At 42.5% G+C, this 23,272-nt stretch overlaps 2 protein-coding genes across 2 annotated transcripts; both read left to right on the top strand.

The window, feature by feature from the left end:
* Positions 1-11,656: 11,656 nt before the first annotated feature.
* LOC124674972 (cycloartenol-C-24-methyltransferase 1) lies at positions 11,657-17,571 on the top strand. Its single transcript, XM_047211028.1, has 14 exons — positions 11,657-11,892; positions 12,132-12,223; positions 13,103-13,169; positions 13,669-13,742; positions 13,882-13,966; positions 14,074-14,129; positions 15,089-15,143; positions 15,274-15,321; positions 15,653-15,736; positions 15,826-16,026; positions 16,170-16,295; positions 16,861-16,958; positions 17,127-17,188; positions 17,268-17,571. The coding sequence occupies exons 2-13, from the start codon at positions 12,141-12,143 to the stop codon at positions 17,182-17,184; spliced, it is 1,035 nt and encodes a 344-aa protein (XP_047066984.1). The 5' UTR covers positions 11,657-11,892; positions 12,132-12,140; the 3' UTR covers positions 17,185-17,188; positions 17,268-17,571.
* Positions 17,572-20,435: 2,864 nt separating this feature from the next.
* Positions 20,436-22,930, top strand: LOC124675965. The gene is made up of 7 exons (XM_047212053.1): positions 20,436-20,791; positions 20,891-20,962; positions 21,183-21,241; positions 21,895-22,039; positions 22,131-22,211; positions 22,301-22,408; positions 22,498-22,930. Exons 1-7 carry the CDS (start codon positions 20,666-20,668, stop codon positions 22,576-22,578), a joined length of 672 nt encoding a protein of 223 aa, XP_047068009.1. The 5' UTR covers positions 20,436-20,665; the 3' UTR covers positions 22,579-22,930.
* Positions 22,931-23,272: the final 342 nt, after the last annotated feature.

The following is a 23,272-nucleotide window of genomic DNA, read 5'->3' as shown; positions in this document are numbered from 1 at the left end:
TTATTTAATGATGCTTAGTAGTTTTTGCTCTCTGATGATTAGTTCCAATTTGCTAATAGTAGGTAATATCTTATATAGATGTTTGCTTGCATTGCTCTATTCATAAAATGGTATGACATTGTTGTATCCTCCTCTGAATGTTTCATTAAATCGACTTGGCACATGCTCACGCATGTATAAGACTAAATAAAAGTCATTTAGGCCTCGATGATTTATTTTGCCTTGGAGTTCTTGTATTACTTTTATGCTTCTGCTAATTTTGTTCTATCGCAAGCATGATTATGACAGTTACTGCTTTCTTGATTGTCGCTTCTCAGTCTATTGCTAGTCTTCACTTGTACTGAGTATGAGCTCTACTCGTGCATCCAACTCCCAAAAACCGAAGTTTGCCAACTGTGTCCACCATACATACCTATATGTGGTATTTCACCGCCACTCCAAAGTGAATTGCTTGTGTGCTACCTTTAAAACCTTCCAAATATTATTACCTATTTTGTGTTTTGTTTTAGCTCATGAGAAAGTGTTGAATGCTTTATCATCTCTTTCATGTTTATTATGGCTTCACACTTTTACTAGCATGCACAATCTGCTAGTCCTTAATATTGCAAAAAAAGAGCATGCCCGGGTGCCGACCCACTAAATATAAATTAAACCAATAACCAAAATCTCCTAACACTATGTACTTGAGAAATCATGAACTTAGCTTGTTTAAACAAATGAGAAGATGAACTTTATTATTCTCTCTATGGGAGCCGCTCTTGAAGCCTTTAAACATGAAAGGATGATAAATCATTTGATACCAGTTGTTGACATACACATACATACCTCTCAAAATATATTTTCAACACCTCTATTTTATTCAAAATAAAAAGCTCTAGCACATGAGTAATCTTGCTTCCCTCTGCGTAGGGCCAATCTTTTATTTTTTTATGTTGAGTCACCATCCTTTCTTTAAACATCTTCTCGAAAGCATAGCTATCATTCTTAGTGTAATATGCTTGTCCCGGAATAAGATTAATTGTGGTATAACTGTGATACTTGTATCTTTCGATATTTTTACTTTTAGTCTTCTCTTGGACTTCAGAGGTGCCTTGGCATTTATGTTTTGCTCCACAAATAAGGGCAAGCGAGATACCACTTTATCATATCATATTATGAGCATTGCAATCCTGTAGATACTTATGTTTCATCTTGCTTATTATTGTGTTGGTATATTTTCATAGCTTGCATGACTATTGAGTAGCCTTAGTTGCATACTTCTTATTATAAATTGCCTAAGTGCTTGATCATATAGTGAGAATATATATATCATATGAAGCAAATAGGATCGTGAAAGTTTCTTTTATCGCACTCAGTTGTCACTGAATTAATTGAGAACAAGCAATAAGCTAAGCTTGGGGGAGTTGATACGTCCAAAACGTATATACTTTCCCGAATACTTTTGTTGTTGTTGTTTCCCTCTAATTTATGTGTTTTGAATACAACTAACATGGACTAACGTTGTTTTCAGCTGAATTGCTTTGGTGTCTCGTTTTTGTGCAGAAATCCAATTTTCAGGAAAATTCCCGGAAAATATCGCAAAGTCCATATTTTACACGAAGACTCACGGAGCCAGAAGACGAGACGGACAAGAGCCACGGAGGGCCCATACCATGCCTAGGAGCGGGCCACCCTGGTCGTGCCTAGGGGTGGTGTGGCCGCCTCGGGAGCCCCCTCGGCCTCTCCTCCTGGCTATATAAAAGCATCTGACCTGGAAACAAAGGGGGGTTCGAAGTTTTTCCAGAAAGGGTTCCGCTGCTCCGCCGCCACCAGAAACCCCAATCCGGGAACCAGAAACTCCGTTCTGGCACCCTGCCGGGACGGGGAATTTGAGGAGATCATCGCCATCATCCTCGCCGACGCCTCTCCATCAACCGTCCATGATTTCCCCATCCATGTGTGACTAATTACCCCGTTGTAGGATGTAGGGGATGGTAGGGATTGGATGAGATCATTCATGTAATAGCTATAAGATTGTTAGGGGCATAGTGCCTAGTATCGGCTATTAGTATTTTTGACATTGTTGCAATTTATTATGCTTAATGCTTGTCACATTGGACCCGAGTGCTATGATCTCAGATTTGAGCACGTTATTGATTCATGAGGATAATTATTGGTTTTGATCTTACCTGCAAGTTGTATACACATATCGTTGTCTCGAACCCGAGACCCCAAAGTGACAGAAATTGGGATAACCGGAGGGGATGGCTATGATGTGAGGATCACATGTGTTCATGAGTGTTAATGTTTTGCTCCGGTGCTCTATTAAAAGGAGCACCTTAATTACCAGTAGATTTCCTTGAGGCCCCGCTGCAAACGGGCTGGTAGGACAAAAGATGTCGTGCAAGTTTCTCCTTGCGAGCACGTACGACTAAATAGGAACACACACCTATGGTTACTTTATACTTGGATCTTTTATCATTGTTACCTGCAAATGCCCATGTCTTGCTTATTATATGAATTATCTTACTCATGCGGCGCCCGTTCATCCATACCTATGCCTACAGTTCTTTAATCCTGCTGTCTACTGCAATCACCGCTGCTGCTGTTTTTATTTCATTACTGTTGTTACTTCACTACTGCTACTGCTATAAAACGGTTACTACTAATAAACTCTTGCGAGCAAGTCTATTTCCAGGTGCATCTGAATTGACAACTCATCTGTTAAAGCTTATACATATTCTTTGGCTCCTCTTGTGTCGAATCAATAAATTTAGGTTTTACTTCCCTCGAAGACTGTTGTGATCCCCTATACTTGTGGGTCATCAATGGTCCCCTTTGTGCTCTTATTTTCCTCTCTCTCTCTCTCTCCTCTCTCTTGTCTTCCTTCTTATATCTCCCTGGATTGCCACAACTGCTAGTGCAAGCACTGCCCAAGAGCTTTCCCGGGCTCAATCGGATGGAGCCACACGGACGAAGGACAGGTGGGGGGCGCGAGCGGCCAATGGACGGCCACGGGCTGCGTGCCGACGTACTTGATGGTGGCGTGACAGCTCGGGCAGCGAGTTGTCACTCCCGCCGGCCTCTGCCGGTCCGCGCCATGGTGACGCATAGGGGCGCAGGCGCCTCGCCTGCTCCCCACGCAGGTCCTAACATGTCTTGTTAGGCTCACCTGACCCCACTCCCTACGCGTCTGGCTAAGGAGAGGCGGTGCCACGATCCTTCCCGGGGCAGTCCGGACCACGCCCTGGCCTGGCTGCCCCACTCTTTCGTCCTCAGCCCATATGTGGTGACCCGGCATACCACTGCATGGTGTAGTATGCAAGTCTGATATAACACCAATGAAACACCGTTCCACTAGTATTATATCGCTCAGAGTGGTACAACAGAAACATATGCGGGTCCAAGGTATGTCTATACAATTACACACAGACTCTGTTACATAAGATCATCACAGCCTCCTACTTTACAATGAGGTAAAACTGCAAATAAACTCCAGAAGAACGACTCGTAGTCTAATCCTAACACGAACTCTATTTGTGGAGTATTTAACTAGCTACAGAGGCTATAAATAGATTCTAGCTAAATAGGAGCTAAGTTTAGGAAGCTAGTTCCCTTCTATTGCTAATCTAGGTTTTCTCCTTGTTGGAGGTAGTGTTTGACTCATCTGATAGGGTCTTGTCCCTTGAAGTAGTTATTGACTCCTCGGCCCTCGAGTTGCACTGTAGATCCTCCTTCGATGCCTCCATATCTAAGCAGGGGATTTAAGAGTGGGATGAGTACGAGCGTACTCAACAAGTTCATTATAGGAAAGAGGTGTTTAATGCACTAGCTACGGCATTAGACCAGAAAGTCTAATACCAATGCAGGTTTTCATAATCATTTCTTCAAAAGGTTGCTTTTATTCAGAAGAACTATGTCCGTCAGCCTTCACCGGTTTACTAGAACTTCATGAAGTTCCTTTCCGGCAGCGTTCGCAGTTCCAAAACCCAGAACATGGAGTGACTGGTCACGATTCATTACACTCTGCAGAGGTGTGTTGCTTTACCCATAAGAGATCTTAACCTTGGTGCCAACCGGGCAATTTCCCCGTCCACACTTCCTTTGGTGTGAGGCCCAGTATAAGGTCATAGCCAATCATATTCCTCCGCTACCTCGCACACCCACCCTTTGATGCAAACCCCGACCCTGGGTCCTCGCTGGTGTACTTACTCCAATTAAGGATGGCCCCCGACCGCGACAACAGTTCTGGGATCTAACCATATACTCCTTCGCCGGTAGATGCAACCCATCATAGACCGCATTACCGTGGGGAATTAGAGTGGGATCCCCACCCTCAAGTTGCTCCGCAAGACACAACTGCTACGGTATGCACTGCATTACCGTGGGGAATTAGAGTGGGATCCCCACCCTCAAGTTGTTCTGCCAGACACAACTGCTACGGTAAGCGCATCCGTTGATGTACGAGAGGTGGAAATACAATTGACTAGTCCGTCCCATTCCAGATCTTATGGTTAACACGAGTTTTACGGCACAAGAATCACCGGACGACATTTGTTGTTTAATCCTAGATGGATATAAACCCTTGCAATGGAACCTCCACCATATCAACACATACCATAGTTCCATTGCCAACCACATAGTCATATTCATAATTATGAAAATAGTTCTTTTGATTTTCATGCAAGAGTGATAAGCATAGTACTTTGCAAGTAATTTGATAAAAATAATCAAATGACATGAGCAAGCGATGAACTTGCCTTTCTTGACTGCAAGATTATGCAGGCAGGGTCTTCGATACGCAATAACTCCAAATTCTGAAATAGCATCATCGTCCGGTAAGACGATGTTTAAAAGATTGGCAAGGATGCAATAATGCAGAAATATGAGATGCAATCGCTCTAAACGTGACCTAACCCCGATGATTGAGGATTAGTGAGTTGTAATGCTTGGTTTAGGGTGTGTTGCACTTTTAGATGGTTCACAAACAAGGTTCTTATTGAGGTTTGATTACTTGGTATTATAAACAAGTAGTAGAATGTATAATAACAATCAAACACACCAGGGCATAGTAATTGTAAAATAAATGAAGAGCAGTTGTCAATTTTAAGTCATGTAGTGCATGGTTGATGATTACTTGTTATATACTTCAAAAGAATTACTTTTGAAGAACATATTCTTTAATAAAGAACAAGTATGACAATTGGGTTTGTGAGGTTCTATGGTTTCCTATGATTGCAACTAGTTGTTAGAGTAAGTCTTAGATGGATCACAACAGAGTTGGATTCATCAATAGCTAGAGATCATATGGTTTTAGTGAAGCAGATCATAAGCAATTTATTATATATAGGTGCTATCAAGGTTGGTATACCTTGTTGGTGATAGTTAGCTAGGGTTCATGGATCCTTATAAGTAGGGTTGATGTCTACTCCCTATTTTCTTCTAAAGAATAACTTTTGAAGAACATACTTCTTAAATAGTAAGAAGTATAGCAATTAGGGTTGAGGTGGTCTAGGTTTTACTGTTGGTTCTATTAAGTAAGGAATAATTGGCTCCTAAATAGGATGGTTCATAATTATCCAACACTAGTAGGGTTTAGTGGAGTATGGTATGTAAGATAAAACATTGGACATAGTTGCTATGAGGATTCATCACCAAGGTGTGATGCTTAATATGGTTAGTTAAAGATGGTGACCTTGGTAATAGGAATTAAGGTTGGTCTTATTTGATCATTAGGTTTTTAAGATGAATGATGCGTGCAGTTGACACACGTCCGTTGGGAACCCCAAGAGGAAGGTGTGATGCGTACAGTAGCAAGTTTTCCCTCAGTAAGAAACCAAGGTTATCGAACCAGTAGGAGTCAAGGAACACGTGAAGGTTGTTGGTGGCGGAGTGTAGTGCGGCGCAACACCGTGGATTCCGACGCCAACGTGGAACCCGCACAACACAATCAAAGTACTTTGCCCCAACGTAACGATGAGGTTGTCAATCTCACCGGCTTGCCGTAAACAAAGGATTAACCGTATAGTGTGGAAGATGATGTTTGTTTGCGAAGAACAAGTAAAGAACAAGTATTGCAAGTAGATTGTATTTCAGATGTAAAGAATGGACCGGGGTCCACAGTTCACTAGTGGTGTCTCTCCCATAAGATAAATAGCATGTTGGGTGAACAAATTACAGTTGGGCAATTGACAAATAGAGAGGGCATAACAATGCACATACATATCACGATGACTACTATGAGATTTAATCAGGGCATTATGACAAAGTACATAGACCGCTATCCAGCATGCATCTATGCCTAAAATGTCCACCTTCGGGTTAGCATCCGCACCCCTTCCAGTATTAAGTTGCAAACAACAGACAATTGCATTAAGTATGGTGCGTAATGTAATCAACACAAATATCCTTAGACAAAGCATTGATGTTTTATCCCTAGTGGCAACAAGACATCCACAACCTTAGAACTTTCCGTCACTCGTCCCGCATTCAATGGAGGCATGAACCCACTATCGAGCATAAATACTCCCTCTTGGAGTTACAAGTATCAACTTGGCCGGAGCCTCTACTAGCAACGGAGAGCATGCAAGAACATAAACAACACATATGATAGATTGATAATCAACTTGACATAGTATTCCATATTCATCGGATCCCAACAAACACAACATGTAGCATTACAAATAGATGATCTTGATCATGATAGGCAGCTCACAAGATCTAATATGATAGCACAATGAGGAGAAGACAACCATCTAGCTACCGCTATGGACCCATAGTCCAGGGGTGAACTACTCACACATCAATCCGGAGGCGATCATGGCGATGAAGAGTCCTCCGGGAGATGATTCCCCTCTCCGGCAGGGTGCCGGAGGCGATCTCCTGAATCCCCCGAGATGGGATTGGCAACGGCGGCGTCTCTGGAAGGTTTTCTGTATCGTGGCTCTCGGTACAGGGGGTTTCGTGACGAAGGCTTTAAGTAGGCGGAAGGGTAAGGTTGGAGGCGGCGCGGGGGCCCCACACCATAGGGCGGCGCGGGCCCCCCTTTGGCCGCGCCGGCCTATGGTCTGGCCACCTCGTGGCCCCACTTCGTATCCCCTTCGGTCTTCTGGAAGCTTCGTGGAAAAATAAGACCCTGGGCGTTGATTTCGTCCAATTCCGAGAATATTTCCTTTGTAGAATTTCTGAAACAAAAAACAACATAAAAGAGCAACTGGCTCTTCGGCATCTCGTCAATAGGTTAGTGCCGGAAAATGCATAATAATGACATAAAGTGTGTATAAAACATGTGAGTATTGTCATAAAAGTAGCATGGAACATAAGAAATTATGGATACGTTTGAGACGTATCAATGAACATATGAGATGCTAATTTAGTAGTGATAGGGTTTCTACATTTTATGTGGTCATGGCAAATATTTAATTGCTATAATGGTTCTATGTCTACTATTGAAGTAACATGATCACATTTTAACTTGGGGTTTAGGTTTGGAAACCATTTAGGGTTCATATGAAGTAATGGAGCTAAGGTTCCAAATTGAATTAGGGTTTTGGGTTTCACATGAAATGATAGGGTTGTAATATCATTCAATAAGGAATTAGGGCTTCCTAATTACCATATAGTTCTATGATTAATAACTTTATTATAAAGTGGAAGTTATTAATAACTTTGAAATAAAAAAATAATATTACATTGGGGCTTTTTATTATTTTTAATGAATTAATAATTAAGGTAATTATTAATCAGGGTTTAAATCCCTCTAATAAGGATTTAATCAATTAACAAATAAAGAAAATTAGTTTTAAGGTTTTCTTTATTTATTTACTGGTTTTTATTTAATTTGGAAAGTTTTCCTAATTATTGAATTTTTAATTCAATTAAGAATAAAAGAAAAGGCTTAATTATTAAGTTTAAAACAATTAAATTTTTATTAAAAATAAAAATTTTATATTATATTTTTATTTGATAGAGTTTACTTTTCTAAGAATTTTGATATCTCATTTGTATTTTTTGGAATTATAATGAATTTTCTATATTCATTTAAAGTTTTAGCAATTTATAGAATTGAAATAAAACGAAAATTACTAAAACTACCGCCCTAAACTTACCCTCAGTCACGGACATGTGGGGTCTGGCTGAGTCAGCTGCCTCGTTGGCAGTTGACTGGGTCATACCAGTGTTTGGACCCCACTGCCACCTCACCTCGCCGGTCAACTCGCCGTCGGCGAGTCAACCAACGAGGGCGACGCCGATTTTTGGACTACTGAGACGTGAAACTAGCATTTTCCGGACCCCGACAACTCACTGAGTCCGATGGTGGGGTTGGTTGCTCGATTCGACCACCGGAGCATCGCCAGCGAGCATGGCCGCGGTGGTTCAACTCCGGCCAAGTAGCTCTATGGAGCTACGCACCACGGATTGATGCAATCTAGGTATCAATAGAAGCGCAAGCTCACCGTGGTTCCGTCGAGATGGTCAGCGAGGATGGGGAAGGTTTAGTTCGCCGGAATTTGGTGTCGCCGGTGTCGGAGAAGATGATCTCGCCGGCGTCGATTTCGGTGCCTAAGCTTGGCTCGGGAAGGCTTCCATCGCCGGCGATGAAGGTCACCGGTGAGGTCCAGGGTTTCGGTGTGGAGGAAAATGGGACAGCGAGGAAGAAGAGAACGCCTAGGGTTCGTCTAGGGTTTTTATATGGCGCCAGAAGCGATCCTCGTCACATCGTCGAGCAAGGGGAGGCTGCCAGCGCGAGGGAGAAGAGCTTCACGGCGTTGTGCTGCTCTCCAGCTCACTGAGAGGATGAGGACGACTTCGTCCCGAGATATTTAGACGAAGAGGTATGGGCTGCTAGGTGGGCTCGTGCTGATGGGCTCCTACTGGGCTGCTCGGCTAGGTAAGTCTTTCTCCTATTTTTCTTTTCTGTTTTTTTATTTCCCTGTTTTATATTTATCCATTTAAATTCATATTGGAATTTTATTTATTTTTGCAGATCTTTCAATTGTTAATTTTTTTAAGATCTGGTGCAATGATTATTACACCAATATTTCATTTGAAACAATTATTTTGTATTAGATTATATTGCATATTGGTGATTTATTCAAAATAGCAATTAGACATGAATTATTATTATTTTTTTCACTTTGATTTCCTTTTTAATATGAATTCAATTTAATTTAGAAATATAAGAGTTGATACTTTCTTCTCAAGGTATTTCTGAAGTTGTTGTTATGTCTTATGTCCTATTTGAGGAATTAATCACTTGCATGTTATTTCATGTGAGCAATATTTTATTAGGGTTTTGTAGGTTCGATGATAACCCATATCAAAATTAACATTAGTGTTATGGTCTATTAACACTTTGAAATACCTAGGGTAGATATTACTCTCCTCAAGGTTGGGTCTTAATTATATAGATAAGTGGTTGATAATCACACTTATGGTTTTAATTATAAGATGTATCACAAGAGTTTTCCCAGGTTTAATAATTGTAGCTTAAGATTTTATTAATGTGCCATACTAGGGTTCTAATGATATTTACCTAATGGCAATTGGTTTGAATCTCAATTATGGCCTAGGTTTATATTATGATCACCATAGTGATGCATAAACTAGGATTGAGATATACTTCTAGTTTGTAGAGTTGAGATGACATCATATTGCATTTGCTAGGGTTTAATCTCCCCTAACCAAGGTAATATGGTTAGTTGCTTAATTGTTTCTGTTCTCCTTTAATTACTAAGGACTTGAGAATTGGCTTTATCATATACCAATAGATTTCTATTATATCCTTAATCTATTGTTAAAGTAACTAAAGTAGCTATATTTCTTTTTATAGCTAACTTTGGTTATAATGATGAATGGTTTCTCACCATATAAATTATAGGCTTTAACTCTAAGTTTTTCTTATGTGCTTATATCCTCTACTTCAAGTTCTTAGGGTTTATGATCACTACACAATTTATAATGATCAAGGTTTGGCTTCCTAAGTTATCTCTCAAGAATTAGGTTTCTCACTCCCAAGATTAAGTATTGTCTTGATCAACTAGATATAGTTTCTTTCTTATATTATCATGAATGGATATGGTTACCTCAATAATTTATATCCTAGGAGAATGCCTGAGATAATAACTTATAGTTCTAGCTACTTAAGGAATGATGATTTAATCATCAGGACATATGGATAGTTCTCTCCCTTACATTTAAGTGTTGTCTCAACTATCTTGAGTATAACACCATAAGTTGAGCTCTTACATATAGGTATAGTTATTCTAGGGTTTATGGTGTACTGCTAATATTTCTTTAGGTATCTCAACTAAGGATTCAATTGACTAGCTTAATTGAATTAATCTTATCCTTATTTCTTTAACTCGGGGACATGGTCTTATTCCATTTGGTATTTGGTTATCTCACCCCTTCGAGATGAAATGGTTTACCTCCTAATACTTTAGTTCAATGGTGGTAATTTATTCCTAAGTAATTAAAGCTAGGATTGATATGGATGGTCTCTCTCATTTGGAAATGATTGTATTACTATCCTATGGTTAGGCTCCATAGAGATTGATATGATCACCATTATCTATGTTTCACATAAATGGTTTCTCTCTCTAAGGAATGTCTTGAATAATACTCTAGGGTTCCTCTTGAAGATAATGTTGTGATCATATGGATATTCATATCCAAGGTTTGCCTCAAGGTTTGTCATTGCTTCCCTAAATAAAATAGGACTCTCACCTCTTTAGGTTTGATGTAAAACTATTTGGAATAGAGAAGAATATATACTTCTTGAGTGGATCTCCTTGTTATAATTCCAATGTTGAAGTGGAATGAATACCATGAGGTTTCATGGGATCATGGATTAGTTTTAAGACATGGAAAAGATAAGTGAAAAATGGTTTCTTCATTTTATTGTTACTTGATTTACCATTGAATATATGTTCATATGTTATGGCAAATAATACCATATTATGATCTTTAATAAGATCAAGTAATTGATCCTTGATTAATATGTTATTGTGTTGGTTTTAGTTTCATTTGATCTAACCCTTCAGATCGAATCATCTCTACCCAAAACAAGGTTTTAAACAGAGTCACATTGAAGTTTATAGCGCTTGACTTGATGAGCTACTTCAATTCCACCAAGGTCAAGTGAAACTTCGATTCATCGTGATCGTTTTACTTTAAAGCGTGAAAATTCCCGCATTTTCTATGCATGAATGCAATGCACACATCTGTTTCCTCTATTTTTATAACCCCATTTGTGAACACAATCCCTGCTCCAGTATCGGAGATGGACGTTTATTTTACGACATGTCAGGAACCATCTCGCAAGGATGTTGAGCGGGCTTTTGGTGTGCTCCAGCAGCATTTCACTGTTGTCAGGTACCCTGCTTTCACTTGGTCGGAGTCTTAAATGTGGAAGGTAATGAACGCTTGTGTGGATCATGCACAACATGATCAACCATTTGATCTATGTTTTATCCTTAATCTAACGTGAAGGATGAGATCTGGCTGATCCGATCAACCTACCACGTTTGTTTGAGGCAGGCGGTCACGGTTGGATCAAGGGCATCCGGTGCATGACAGGGTATCCAAATGGAACCTTGTTTGTCTTCTTCTCTGTCAGCTGTCTGCTAGTAGTAGCAGGCTAGCAGCAGCCGGCTACCCATCACATTCCAGTTGTGCCCTGATCTCTCGAGCACAGCCTGTCCTCTTGTATAATCAATCAATCCAGTGCCAAACGGCTCCTCCCTTCTCCACACAAATCCTCTGCCACGGCAAGGTCCGTCACCATCTCTCCCTCTCTCTTCAATCGCCGCACCCGCCTTCCTGCGCCTCCACTTCCCACTCTCTCTCTCGGAGCTCCGCCCTCCTCATTCCCATACTGGGCTCGCATTGAGTCGAGATCTCGTCCCACCGGTAAGGAATCCCTATCTCGCTCGGATCGCTTTCCGTTTGCCTCTACAATTATCTTTGCTGCCAACAATCCAGTCCGAATCCTATCAGATCTTCTTTCTCCTCCAGAATCCACCCCACTTTGATCTCGTCCTATTTATCTCCCGTCCACAGCGGCGAGTTTTGTTATCAGAGAACCTCGGAATTTATTTTTCTTTTATTTTGGGGCTCAACTGACTGTGTACCTCCACGCACCGCGCCAGGTTGCCACCATGTCCAAGACGGGAGCCCTGGATCTCGCTTCTGGCCTTGGCGGGAAGATCAACAAGGAAGGAGTCAAATCCGCGGTCGATGAGTACGTATACACACTGCCGTTGCGTGATCCAGCAGCTTAGATTTTTTTTTAATGTTATTCCCTAGCAATCCATTATGTCTGGGAGTAAAATAAGACATGGGAAGCTGACCCCATGAGATTTTCTCACACGCCATTTGTCTTGTAGATTTACGTTTCCAAGCATCTTCTCTGTGTGTACCTCAAACTCTTATTTGCTACTCTCGAAAAAAAACTCTTATTTGCAGTTGTGGTTCTGTGCTCAAAAAACGTGGCATGTCCTACTCCAGATGACAACTGCTGTTAGTTAACCGTCGCGATCTGCACCTGGAAATGGATAATTCTTCGCCCCTTTCTTCTGAGTTAACGGTTCTGAACATATGATTGATGTGTTTGAGTTCCTAGCTTAAATTCAATGTTTAGTACTTTGGTGGATTAAATGCGCAGCTGAAGCTCTATGCATCCGCACCACTATCTGCCCTCTTAGAGTGACACTACAAGTCATCCAACTGGTCCTTTTGAGATCGTACCTACTACTGTACCTTGTAACCATGTCATGTTAAGCTGGTCCTTTCACATGTGCACACTATCTTTTGGAAAAAAAAGTGCACACTAGTAAGGGGCCATCAGAATGCTAAGTTTCTCTCATGTTATGAGTTGTCCTTTTGGCCTCACCCACCCCTGCTTACTCCTTAATCAATGAAAAGGCGGAGCTCCTACCCCATTTTTTTTTAAAAAGAAGTTATGTTTCGCATTTGCACTGACACTGTAGAATCTGTTGTGTGTAATTTTTTTTAATGACATAGTGACATCTTCATTCCTGATAGAGTTTATCTTCGTTCTCTTCAGTAAATTTTGTGTTCTTGTTGTACTCATATATTTGGAATATATTTTTGTCACAAGGTATGAGAAGTATCATGGATACTACGGAGGGAAGGAGGAATCAAGGAAGTTCAACTACACTGATATGGTAATAATTATCCTATGAGGGAGACAAACATATACGCTGCTTAGCACTTTTTGTACTTTTGGAGGAATAGTTTTGTAGATTTCATGCCTGCGAGACTGCGATGATTCTTCGTCCATAAAGAGACATAATACTGTAGTTAGTTTCACCATATATAAACCAAACTGTTAGCTTGCAACTCTGTTTTACCTGATATCAATCACTAAAGGATCTATGTTCTTCGAAACATGATTTAGAAGCTCTAGAACGTTACTCTTGCAATCAGGAATTTCTGATAATGCTTGAAGTAGCAAATAGAGACACAGCTTCTAGGTTCTGCTGTTTACATTCTTTGTCGCTACATATCATTTTTTTTTCTTAAATATCCTAAGCATGTGTTGTTGAATGGTGCCACTTTTTTTCAACTCTTACATGTATTTTCTATGCTGAATCACCCATAGCCCATGATAGTGGCCAACTATAGGATTTGATTTCAGAGTCTGATACTTTGATGCTTTATCAGGTTAATAAGTACTATGATCTTTCTACTAGCTTCTATGAGTATGGCTGGGGTGAATCCTTCCACTTTGCTCACAGGTGAAGACTCTTACCGAATGAACAAATAATTGATCTTCTATTTTCCAGAAAAAATATACCATTTTTTTTACTCTGAGAAAAAGATGAAAATATTAATCTAAGTATGACTTAGCGTAATTCCCGTGTGCCTTGATGTTAGGTGGAGTGGGGAATCTTTAAGGGAAAGTATCAAACGGCACGAGCACTTCCTGGCCCTTCAGCTTGAGTTGAAACCAGGGATGAAGGTCAGTTTTCATATGAAGATGAAATAACCTATGGCAAACTAAGCCACATCAGAACGTGATAATGAAACATACACTAACTTTGATGCTTGCTTCACTTCTTGCTGTAGGTTTTGGACGTTGGCTGTGGAATCGGCGGACCATTGAGAGAAATTGCCAGATTTAGGTTTAATTCCTGCTTCATTCTCTTGCAAAAAATCGTGAAAAACCAAACTATTATACAATAACGTCTAGACTTTTTCTTCACACAGTAGCAGATCTTAATCTTAGATTGATTGTGATGCACTTGGTTTCATACTTTTTCATATGCATGATTAATGTATCTGAAGAGATCAATGTTTTAATTTAAAAACTGTAAACATGTGGTGACATAATTTGGGGGAGGCAGGGAATCTTCATTTACTATTTACCTTTTCAGCTACTAATGCACTATTCTGTTGGGTATGATGAAAACTGAGATTGCAGAGCAGTATAACTTTTTTAGTATCATCCTTGATCTACTTCCTGTTAAAACATGGTGGGCAACCACTTGACCATATGAATGCTATCTCTGTTCCAAAATACATGGATGTTTCAGAAATGGTAACAGTCTCCGAGGTGCAACTTTGAAATATGAATTATTTTTATATGAAATGTTTGGAAAATGCTAAAAAATATATATTTTTCATGACAAATCTAATGACATTATCATTGTTGAGGAAATAGTTAACTGGTAGCTGTTCGGTTGGCTGGCAAGTAGGGGATTAATAGGCTAATCAGACAGTTAATCAGTTAATCGCTGATTTATCAGTTTATCGGCTGCTTGGTGACCCTCCGAGCAGGGATAAATTGGCCAGTTAACTGGTTAGCTGGCTGATTTTCCGAATACTGGAAACTTATTTCATCCAACCAATCTCAGTAATCCTTTTATATATATCAATTGTTAAAGTTAGAGAAGTTTGAATTCATGCTTTCTAAAGTCTTTTATTTTAGAACGGAGATATAAGTAATATAGCTCTCTGGTTGTAACCGAAGCGAGTTGTATAACTCCCTCTGTATGATAGACACGTGTCTACTATCATGTTTCATTGCCATTACATTATACATGCAGCTAGAAACAACTGATCTGGCTACCGTTATCTGCAGCTCGACCTCAGTTACTGGATTAAACAACAACGACTATCAGATAACTAGGGGAAAGGTTGTTCAGCACTCAAATATTTGATTTATTTCACTTTTCTGGTGGCTGTGATTGCTTAGCTTCACCCAAATGTGCATATTTAAGTATCATTATCACACGACTCTTCTATTAACTATATCCTATTTTTCAGGAGCTCAATCGATTGGCAGGACTGAGTGGAACATGTGACTTTGTCAAGGTATTGTTTGCTTACCATTCATTTTATTGTGTTTAGCGTCTGTGTTGCTATCCCCGAATTATCCTCTTGTAGTCAAACAAATCCTTGCAATTGCTTTTCGGACCGTTTCAAAAAGAGCTAGGAGGGTGATGCAATGGCACCTAGTTGCCCCTCGACGTTCACCTTTTAGAACAGTCGTAATGCCGTATAAACATGTGATTAACCAACCTTTTAATGAACTAAGCTATAAGGGTGAAGACAAATGTTAAAAGAGTGATGCGTACTGTAATTCTTGAAATATGCAAAAGGTTTAAATGACAGTACTTTTTCTACACATTTGTCTGAAATGCAGGCAGACTTCATGAATATGCCATTCTCCGATAACACTTTCGATGCTGTTTATGCCATAGAGGCAACATGCCATGCACCTGACCCGGTATGACCTCTGTCTCTTCTGTATTAGGATTTTTCATCTCTTTGAATACCTTCTGGCAGTACAAGTGAATTGACCTTTTTGTTGCACAGGTTGGCTGCTATAAGGAGATCTACCGTGTATTAAAACCTGGGCAGTGTTTTGCTGTGTATGAGTGGTGCATTACAGATCACTATGATGCAAACAATGCAACCCACAAGAGGATCAAGGATGAAATTGAGCTTGGTAATGGTCTACCAGATATCAGAAGTACTAAACAATGTCTTCAAGCTGTTAAAGATGCTGGGTTTGAGGTAAGACATTCGTGTTTTCCTTCTTTTTCTTTAATCATGTGTTTCTAGGATTTACCTAGTGCAAAGCAAGTTTTGTTTGTTCTCAATTGCATGAAATTTCATGGAATCTCTAATTGATATAATATTTTTTTGTCTTCATGAAGGTTATTTGGGATAAGGATCTTGCTGTAGATTCTCCATTGCCTTGGTACTTGCCCTTGGATCCTAGTCGATTTTCCTTGAGTAGTTTCCGTTTGACTACCGTGGGACGACTAGTTACTCGCAATATGGTGAGGCGATAAATACTTCATCTCTTCTTCTTGCTATCATTGAATTTTGCACAACCAAATCAAATTAGTATTTTCTCTCTAAAGGGACAACTAATATGGACTATTGGTCGACAAATCTCCTTGTGATTAGAATTCTGTCATGTGGCTTTAAATTCTTACCATATATAGAAATAAGGAAACGTTCAGTTTCACTGCCGATAGTAACTGCAAAATTAGATTCTTGACTAGTATAAGGACACAAATATAGTTCTAGTTGCTTGGCATTTTCCGTTGGTATTGGCAAGAACACTTACTTTCACCAAATTTAATGTTGCTATACTGTTGGCATTTGATACATCAATATTTTGATATTCGATAAAATTGATATGTGTAGACTACAGAATTCAATCAAATTTAGCTCCTAAGCCGTATAAAGATACAGATAACTAGTGGAGAGTTAAAAGCTTTATGGACCATCTTCTGTTGTCCAATGTAGCAAGCCATAATAGCCAAAGTGGATTTGTCATTCTTGGTCCACGTGAAGCCATGAACATGAGATTGAGATTCTCTTGGTGATATGTTTCAGGTCAAGGCATTGGAATACATCGGTCTTGCTCCGGAAGGCAGTCAGAGGGTCTCTAATTTCTTAGAGAAGGCTGCGGATGGTCTTGTTGAAGGTGGCAAGTAAGTTTATCTCTGAACCAAATTTCTGCCATAAAAAGTATAATTGCACAAAGTTTCAATGGTATTGCAACTTTAGGAGCTCCTCACCACCCCCTTTCTTTTCCTTTTATTATGCCCCCTCCTGCTTAATTCTGTATATGTGAGTTTTAATATCTGCAATACTAACAGGAAGGAGATCTTCACCCCGATGTACTTCTTTGTGGTTCGGAAGCCTCTTTCAGAATGAACAGGTGCCAGATAATTTCTGCTAGTTCGCTAAATCATGATCTTTTTCCACTTTATGTATACTCAAGTTCTTATCATGTGCAGGTTTGAAGCCAGACCAAGGCAAAAAGATTCATTTTGAAGAAGCGGACTTGGGGAGTTTGATTATGCCTAGAATTCTGGGTTCTTACATGTAGAAGATGAATAGTGAATGTGTTAAGGTCTCTGTTTGTTCTGTTGTGTTCAATGTTGAGTTTCTGGTTTGTTGTTTTGTCATGTGAGCTTTCGATTACTGCTCAGTCTGTGGGTTGCTTTTGTTCTAGTTCAAACAAGCTAAATTCAGTTATCTTTCCCTTCTGATAAGCTATTAGTGACATAAATAAGCTAAATGCAATTTTCTTTCCCGTGATTGTTTGCATGAGGCTGCCTATGCTGATATTGATTTCTTGTTCAAACAAGTTTGTGTGGTGTGACTCCCCCCTTTGGTACATTAAAGGTGACATGTTTTTGAGGGGTGGAAACTCATACATTACTTGCGAGGTTCGTACCAGTCTTATAGAGGAGCTAAAACATCAGCAGAGATTTCAATTTCTACCCATCTTTTGCACATGGCAGCCAGGAATTGCTATTCTCACGAGAGCAATGTACGCCCTAAGATATGAAATACTAACCAACGAATCTGCAAAATAATACAGCACAACTAAGATATGAAATACTACAAAATATGACAGCACATTCCCACAACATGATCTAGCTGTACAGCTGGATGCATCGATCTGGTCAGGTATCTATACAGCCGTTCATACAGCCCTTTTCCCCTTAAATCATGCCCTCTTTTTGATTTAAAGACCCTACATTGCACTGCTACCAGTGGAGTAGACCCATATATCGCAACGGGAAGACGTAGCCGATGCAAAGGTTAAAGCTGGATGGCACTAGCATAGCATATATTTCCAGTTGTGCATGGCCCCTTCCCCATACAAACTCTCGCGTCCTGGTATCGTACTTCCCAGGTATAGGAAGCTGGATGGGCTCCAACTCGACGACGGCGCGGTCCGACATGGCATGATGCTGACTGATGATAGGAAGCTCGCTACCATGGCATCAAAACTTGTCGGTATCCAAGTGGTAGTAGTAGCAGCCGTCGGTGGCAGCGACGATCTCTGCAGCAGAGATCGAACTCGAGGACGGCGAAGTCCAACATGATAGGATGTGAACTCATGATACGAAGGTATACGGCACCAAGTTGTTTCGTACTATCGTATCGCTGGAAATTTGATCGCGAAAAGCATCTAGAGAAGTAGAGATCATGCCAAATCGGCTCCCTGCGCTGCGAATTAATATGGAGAGATGTGGCTGCCGCCTCCGTTAATCATCTACGTAATAAGCGAGGACTTATAATCGAGTCGGAAACACAATCTTGTTGTTTTTGTGTGAATATGGAAGGCACGGTGGATTGTAATTGTGCACCAGCCCGTATTCACGTTGGATCCAGGGAACGCCACCGGCATGATGCGACCGGCCAATGGGCCGCCATCCAAAGGGGAGACGACGGAGAGCGCTAGCCACCACAGCCATGACGCGTTGGACGCCGAGAGCGATAGCCACCACAGCCAGGATGCGTTGGATGCCGAAGGCGAGGCCACCTACGCCAGCGGACGCTGCCGTGGGAGTTCGGTCCACGACGCTTGCGGGGGCAACCATGCCGTGCCGTTGGTTCCGAGTCGACGGCACGGCCGTGCGCGCGCCGGCCGCTGGTCTAGTTGGGGGGTCACCTCCGGCCGGAACGAGCGGAGCTGAGATTTGTGGAGAGGAACGTGACGGATCAGGACTTTTTTTTTTTTGGAAGGGGCACCTCCTAAGACTAAATAGTGCGTGGGCACAGGGTAGCAAAAAAGCCGAATCCACTTTCCCCCAACCTCTCTCTATTCGCTACAGTAGCCAGGGCCTCTTCCACGAGATCTGGGCCGATCCCGAGCCCTTCCGGCGGCGATGCCGGCTGGAGGCGGCGGAGGTGAGGCGCCAGAGGTAGTTCTCTAGGATAGGAGTAGTTTCTCGGCGGTTTGCCGGTTAGATTAGGAGTAGAAGCTCTGGTTCGTGGCCAGATCCAGAGCGGGCCGAGTTCTGGCGGTGTCTCTCTCTGCTCCGGCGGCCGGAGCCCAGGGACCCCCTCCTCGACCGATCTCCGCAATAAGGCCTGTGTCATCTCCTTCGAGCTTCTCTTGACGCCTCTTCTTCCGCTCCTGGCCGGCCTTGGTGGTGAGGGGGTGTGGCCGGAGTAGGCGTCAACGGCTTGATTTGGAGATGGCAAGGGCGGAGTGTCTCTCTGGTGCGGCACCAGGTGGCCCGTCGGCGGCGACCTCTCTCCAGATCCATGGTGGATCTTGTCTAGAGTTCGTCGGCGGTCATGCTCTTCGATAAGGCACCTAGGAGCCATCTGCTGGCGAGAAGATGGCCTCCTTGTCTCCTTGGCCGGCCATGGTGGCGGGGGAGGTGGGCACGGGGGTGAGCTGTTTGATTTCTTTTGGCCTGGCCGACCGTGGTGGCGAGGGGGCGGAAGGTGTCCTGTAGCTGGGCTTCTCTCTTCTGCTGATGGCGCAACTACTGGTCGCGGCCGCCTCTCTCTCCCACTTGCTCAAGCCCTCATGGTGGTGGCTGGCTTGCGGGGGTTGCTTGATGGCGGAGGCGTCTTCATCTTGGAGCTCTTCTCCGATGCTTTTTGGCGTTGGACTGAATGGCAGTAGGGCTGCCGCTCCGCCGCTGCTCTGCTCTGCCTATCGGTGTTCTTCTGCGCTTCGTCGCCAAGTGGTATGTCCCCGGAGATGAATCTGCAGTCCGTCGGCCGAGCTCCATCTGGAGGAGGAAGATGGAGGATTGGATCGCGTTTTCCATTTTTCTTCAGGGTCCTCTTTGTATAATCTAAATCCCTATGTAATTGGTGTATCTCTTAGGGTCTCTTATTAATAGCAGCTTGTCGGGTTTCCACCCGAATGAACTTCAAAAAAAAAAAAAGGGTAGCATGGCCCAAAAGATAAGGCCACGCAGAGGGGTGACGTGGAGCATTTTGGGTGTTTTAGAGTTTGCTTAATCGGAAAGAACACAACCTGACATCACAGAAAAAGTGCAGGCCTACGAATGCAGCGCAATCTGTTGGCGCACAGCACCAGATCGACGGAGCAGCCGATCGGGTAGTGCGCGCAGGGGATAGCAGAAGTCAGACTCGTTGGGGTTTGGGGAGGACCAGAACTCACTGGGAAGTGTCGTGGCCGTTCCTAGAGCGTTCGGGCCCACATGTCGCGCATTTGGATTTCCACCTTCCTCATCAGTCATCGCCGTGGCTCCTTTCGGTTTCTCCTCCTCTTCCTCGGAGTTATTTAAAGCCATGGCCATTCAGGGCAGGGGCGAAAAACAGAGACATAGACAGCCAGAGAGAAGCCAATTGCCGAGCAGAGAGATAGAGAGAAACGGATTGAAGGCCCGGGAAACTAAGAGATCGGAGGAGGATGGAGCAAGATGGCGAGCCGTGGTGTTCTTGCTCGCTGAGGCAGTGCAGGATTTGCCACGAGGAGGAGGATGAGGGCTCCGTGACCTCCATGGAGTCGCCCTGCGCATGCTCTGGCTCCCTCAAGGTTTCTTCTTCTTTCTTAGCTGCTGTTCCGATCAATTCATTGGGTATTCTTCTTCTGCTCCTCCTGATCGGTGCTGTTTATTCATCTTCTCTTGTACAGTATGCCCACAGGGGATGCGTGCAGAGGTGGTGCGATGAGAAGGGCAGCACCCTCTGCGAGATTTGCCTCAAGGTTTGCATCGGAGCTACCTCGATCGCTCTCGGCCTTCAGTTCTCTTGCTTGATCATCGTTTCCTACTGTTTTATCCATGAGAATCCCCCGCCCCGGCTATAGATCGATCAACGCTCTTTAATCGTCTTCTTCACCAGGAATTGAACCTACTATATCAGTACTTGAGTAATTCATGGTACTCTTGGCTCTTGTTTAACATCATGCCTGTTTTCGCTGTCAGAATTACGAGCCTGGCTACACCGCTCCTCCCAAGAAACGTCACGTCGCAGTCACCATCAGGTGCCGCCCCTCCCGCTCTATCCCTCTTTCTATCCCTCTATCTCTATCATTGGTAACGGAATAGGTGCTAGTACGCGGAAAGAGGCTAGCTATACAGTAGTAATCCATGTCTAGTGTCATGCAACTGTCATCACCATCCAGACAAGAGAATACCCAACAAACATTCAATACCGACCCACCTGGTTTCCTGGATTTAGAATATAGTGCGCCGCAATGTACACAAACCGAGACATGCTGCGACGGCTGTCAGACTCATTCTCTGCAGTATCCTGTTTCTTTAGCACCGCTGAAAAGAAAAGCACTCGTACTAGCTAGAGATGATCAAGCATGGATACGAATAGGATGGCTGACAGTTAGGTGGGTTCAGCGTAGCTGTTTCGTTAGACATGTACCAACCACCATGTCCTAGTTATTCCCTCTATCCATGATCATGAGATGCCAGATAAAATGCCTTCTCGCATTGCACATCTGTACTGCCGTGTCCTGCACTCCTGAACCACCACATTCTTGCAAATTAGTCAAACAGTGTCCTGGTCCTTGCTACTACTCTGCAGCACAGCCTCTAATAATACAATCTGAAATGCGCGTCATGGTCAAATGTATTGGATGTCACGACTAACCATATATATATATGCCTGCTGCTCGTGGTGCAGAGGGAGCCTGGAGGTCCCTATGGCGGACTACCAAGAGGCGGAGGACGCGCTGTTGCTCGGACCTGACGCCAGCGACCCGGCCTACGCCGAGTGCGCGCGTGCCGCCGGCAGAAACGCTTCCTGGTGCCGCTCGTTGACGGTGACGGTAACATCCCTGAACCAGACTTGAACCAATCGCATTCTCACCTTCAGATATGAGAGTGGTCACATTGCATTCTGAATTTCCATGCATGCAGTTCACTGTTGTGTTGCTGCTGAGGCATCTCGTCGCCATGGAAACCGTCAGAGCCGCAGATCAGTCTTTCAGCCTACTGACGGTGAGTTCTATCCGTGATTCATATCATGCCGCTCGAAAATTAAGGGGTCCATGATTGAGAAGATGACACTCGTTTCCTTGGCTTTGAAGGTATACTTGCTCAGGGCTAGTGGGATCTTGTTGCCGTTCTACGTCGTCATGCGGCTCATCTCTGCTGTCCAGCACGGGCAGATGCAGTACCGGCTCCAGCTGCTCCAGGTGTGTTTCCGGCCATCTGAATTTTAACAGTTCGCAGTGAACAAGCCCTAACATTTTCCGTGTTCCCAATCCCCTGTTTCTTGCCACAGGAGCAAAGAAGAAACGCATCATCAAGACTGCACCGGGTGCTTGGTCAGGGAGAGCAGCAGCATGTGATTCTTGTTGGCTGAAGAAAACAGTGAAGTGGATCTCCTGTAGAAGAGAGTTAAATTAAATGTGAAGAGAGTTAAATTGAGAGCCTGGAGGTGAAGGTTGTGCATATCAGGCGAGATCAGAATATAGTTAGCCACACTCTAGCTGCCTTTGGGCGTAGGACCATGCATTCGGCAGTATGGTTAGGATCAGGACCGGATAATATCCCGACTCTATGTCGGCGAGATTGTAATACCACTGTTCAATTAATATATCCGATGGAGGAGTATCTTTTATCGCAAAAAAAAAAAATTAAATGTATAATGTATTAGTACTGACGGAGCAATTAGGAAAAAGGGAAAGCGAAGAAAAGCTATATTATGTTCATAAGCTTCCGGTGTATGCACATTTCTTGCAGTGATGAATGAATCGCCGGCTGCAGATCTTACCTTTGTTACCAGGACTTTGCAACTCTTAGCTCTTGTTGGGTTCAAATAAGCATACATCGGACAACAAGCAATTATGAACTCCACCATATTCCACATCATCAATGACGTCACGCTTCCACTAGGTATACGTAATACTAGGTACACGCATGATAGCGATACTGGGTTTGTGTCACATTTTCAAAATTTTGGAATGAAAAATAAAAATAATTTTAATGTTTGATTGTGTGAACTTGATTAAAAATTCACAAAGAATTAAAACTTTTCAAAGTTATTGACAAGTTAA

Source organism: Lolium rigidum, chromosome 7, assembly GCF_022539505.1.
Source record: "Lolium rigidum isolate FL_2022 chromosome 7, APGP_CSIRO_Lrig_0.1, whole genome shotgun sequence".
NCBI lineage: Eukaryota > Viridiplantae > Streptophyta > Magnoliopsida > Poales > Poaceae > Lolium > Lolium rigidum.
The sequence above is the reverse complement of the archived record's forward strand: the minus strand, read 5'-3'. Positions and strand labels throughout refer to the sequence as shown.

Coding starts and splice junctions, on each gene's coding strand:
- LOC124674972 (XM_047211028.1), top strand. CDS start 12,141: ATGTCCAAGACGGGAGCCCTGGATCTCGCTTCTGGCCTTGGCGGGAAG. Junction 13,743..13,881: donor TCCTTCCACTTTGCTCACAG/GTGAAGACTCTT, acceptor CCTTGATGTTAG/GTGGAGTGGGGAATCTTTAA. Junction 15,737..15,825: donor CATGCCATGCACCTGACCCG/GTATGACCTCTG, acceptor TTTGTTGCACAG/GTTGGCTGCTATAAGGAGAT.
- LOC124675965 (XM_047212053.1), top strand. CDS start 20,666: ATGGAGCAAGATGGCGAGCCGTGGTGTTCTTGCTCGCTGAGGCAGTGC. Junction 20,792..20,890: donor CATGCTCTGGCTCCCTCAAG/GTTTCTTCTTCT, acceptor TCTCTTGTACAG/TATGCCCACAGGGGATGCGT. Junction 21,242..21,894: donor CACGTCGCAGTCACCATCAG/GTGCCGCCCCTC, acceptor CTCGTGGTGCAG/AGGGAGCCTGGAGGTCCCTA.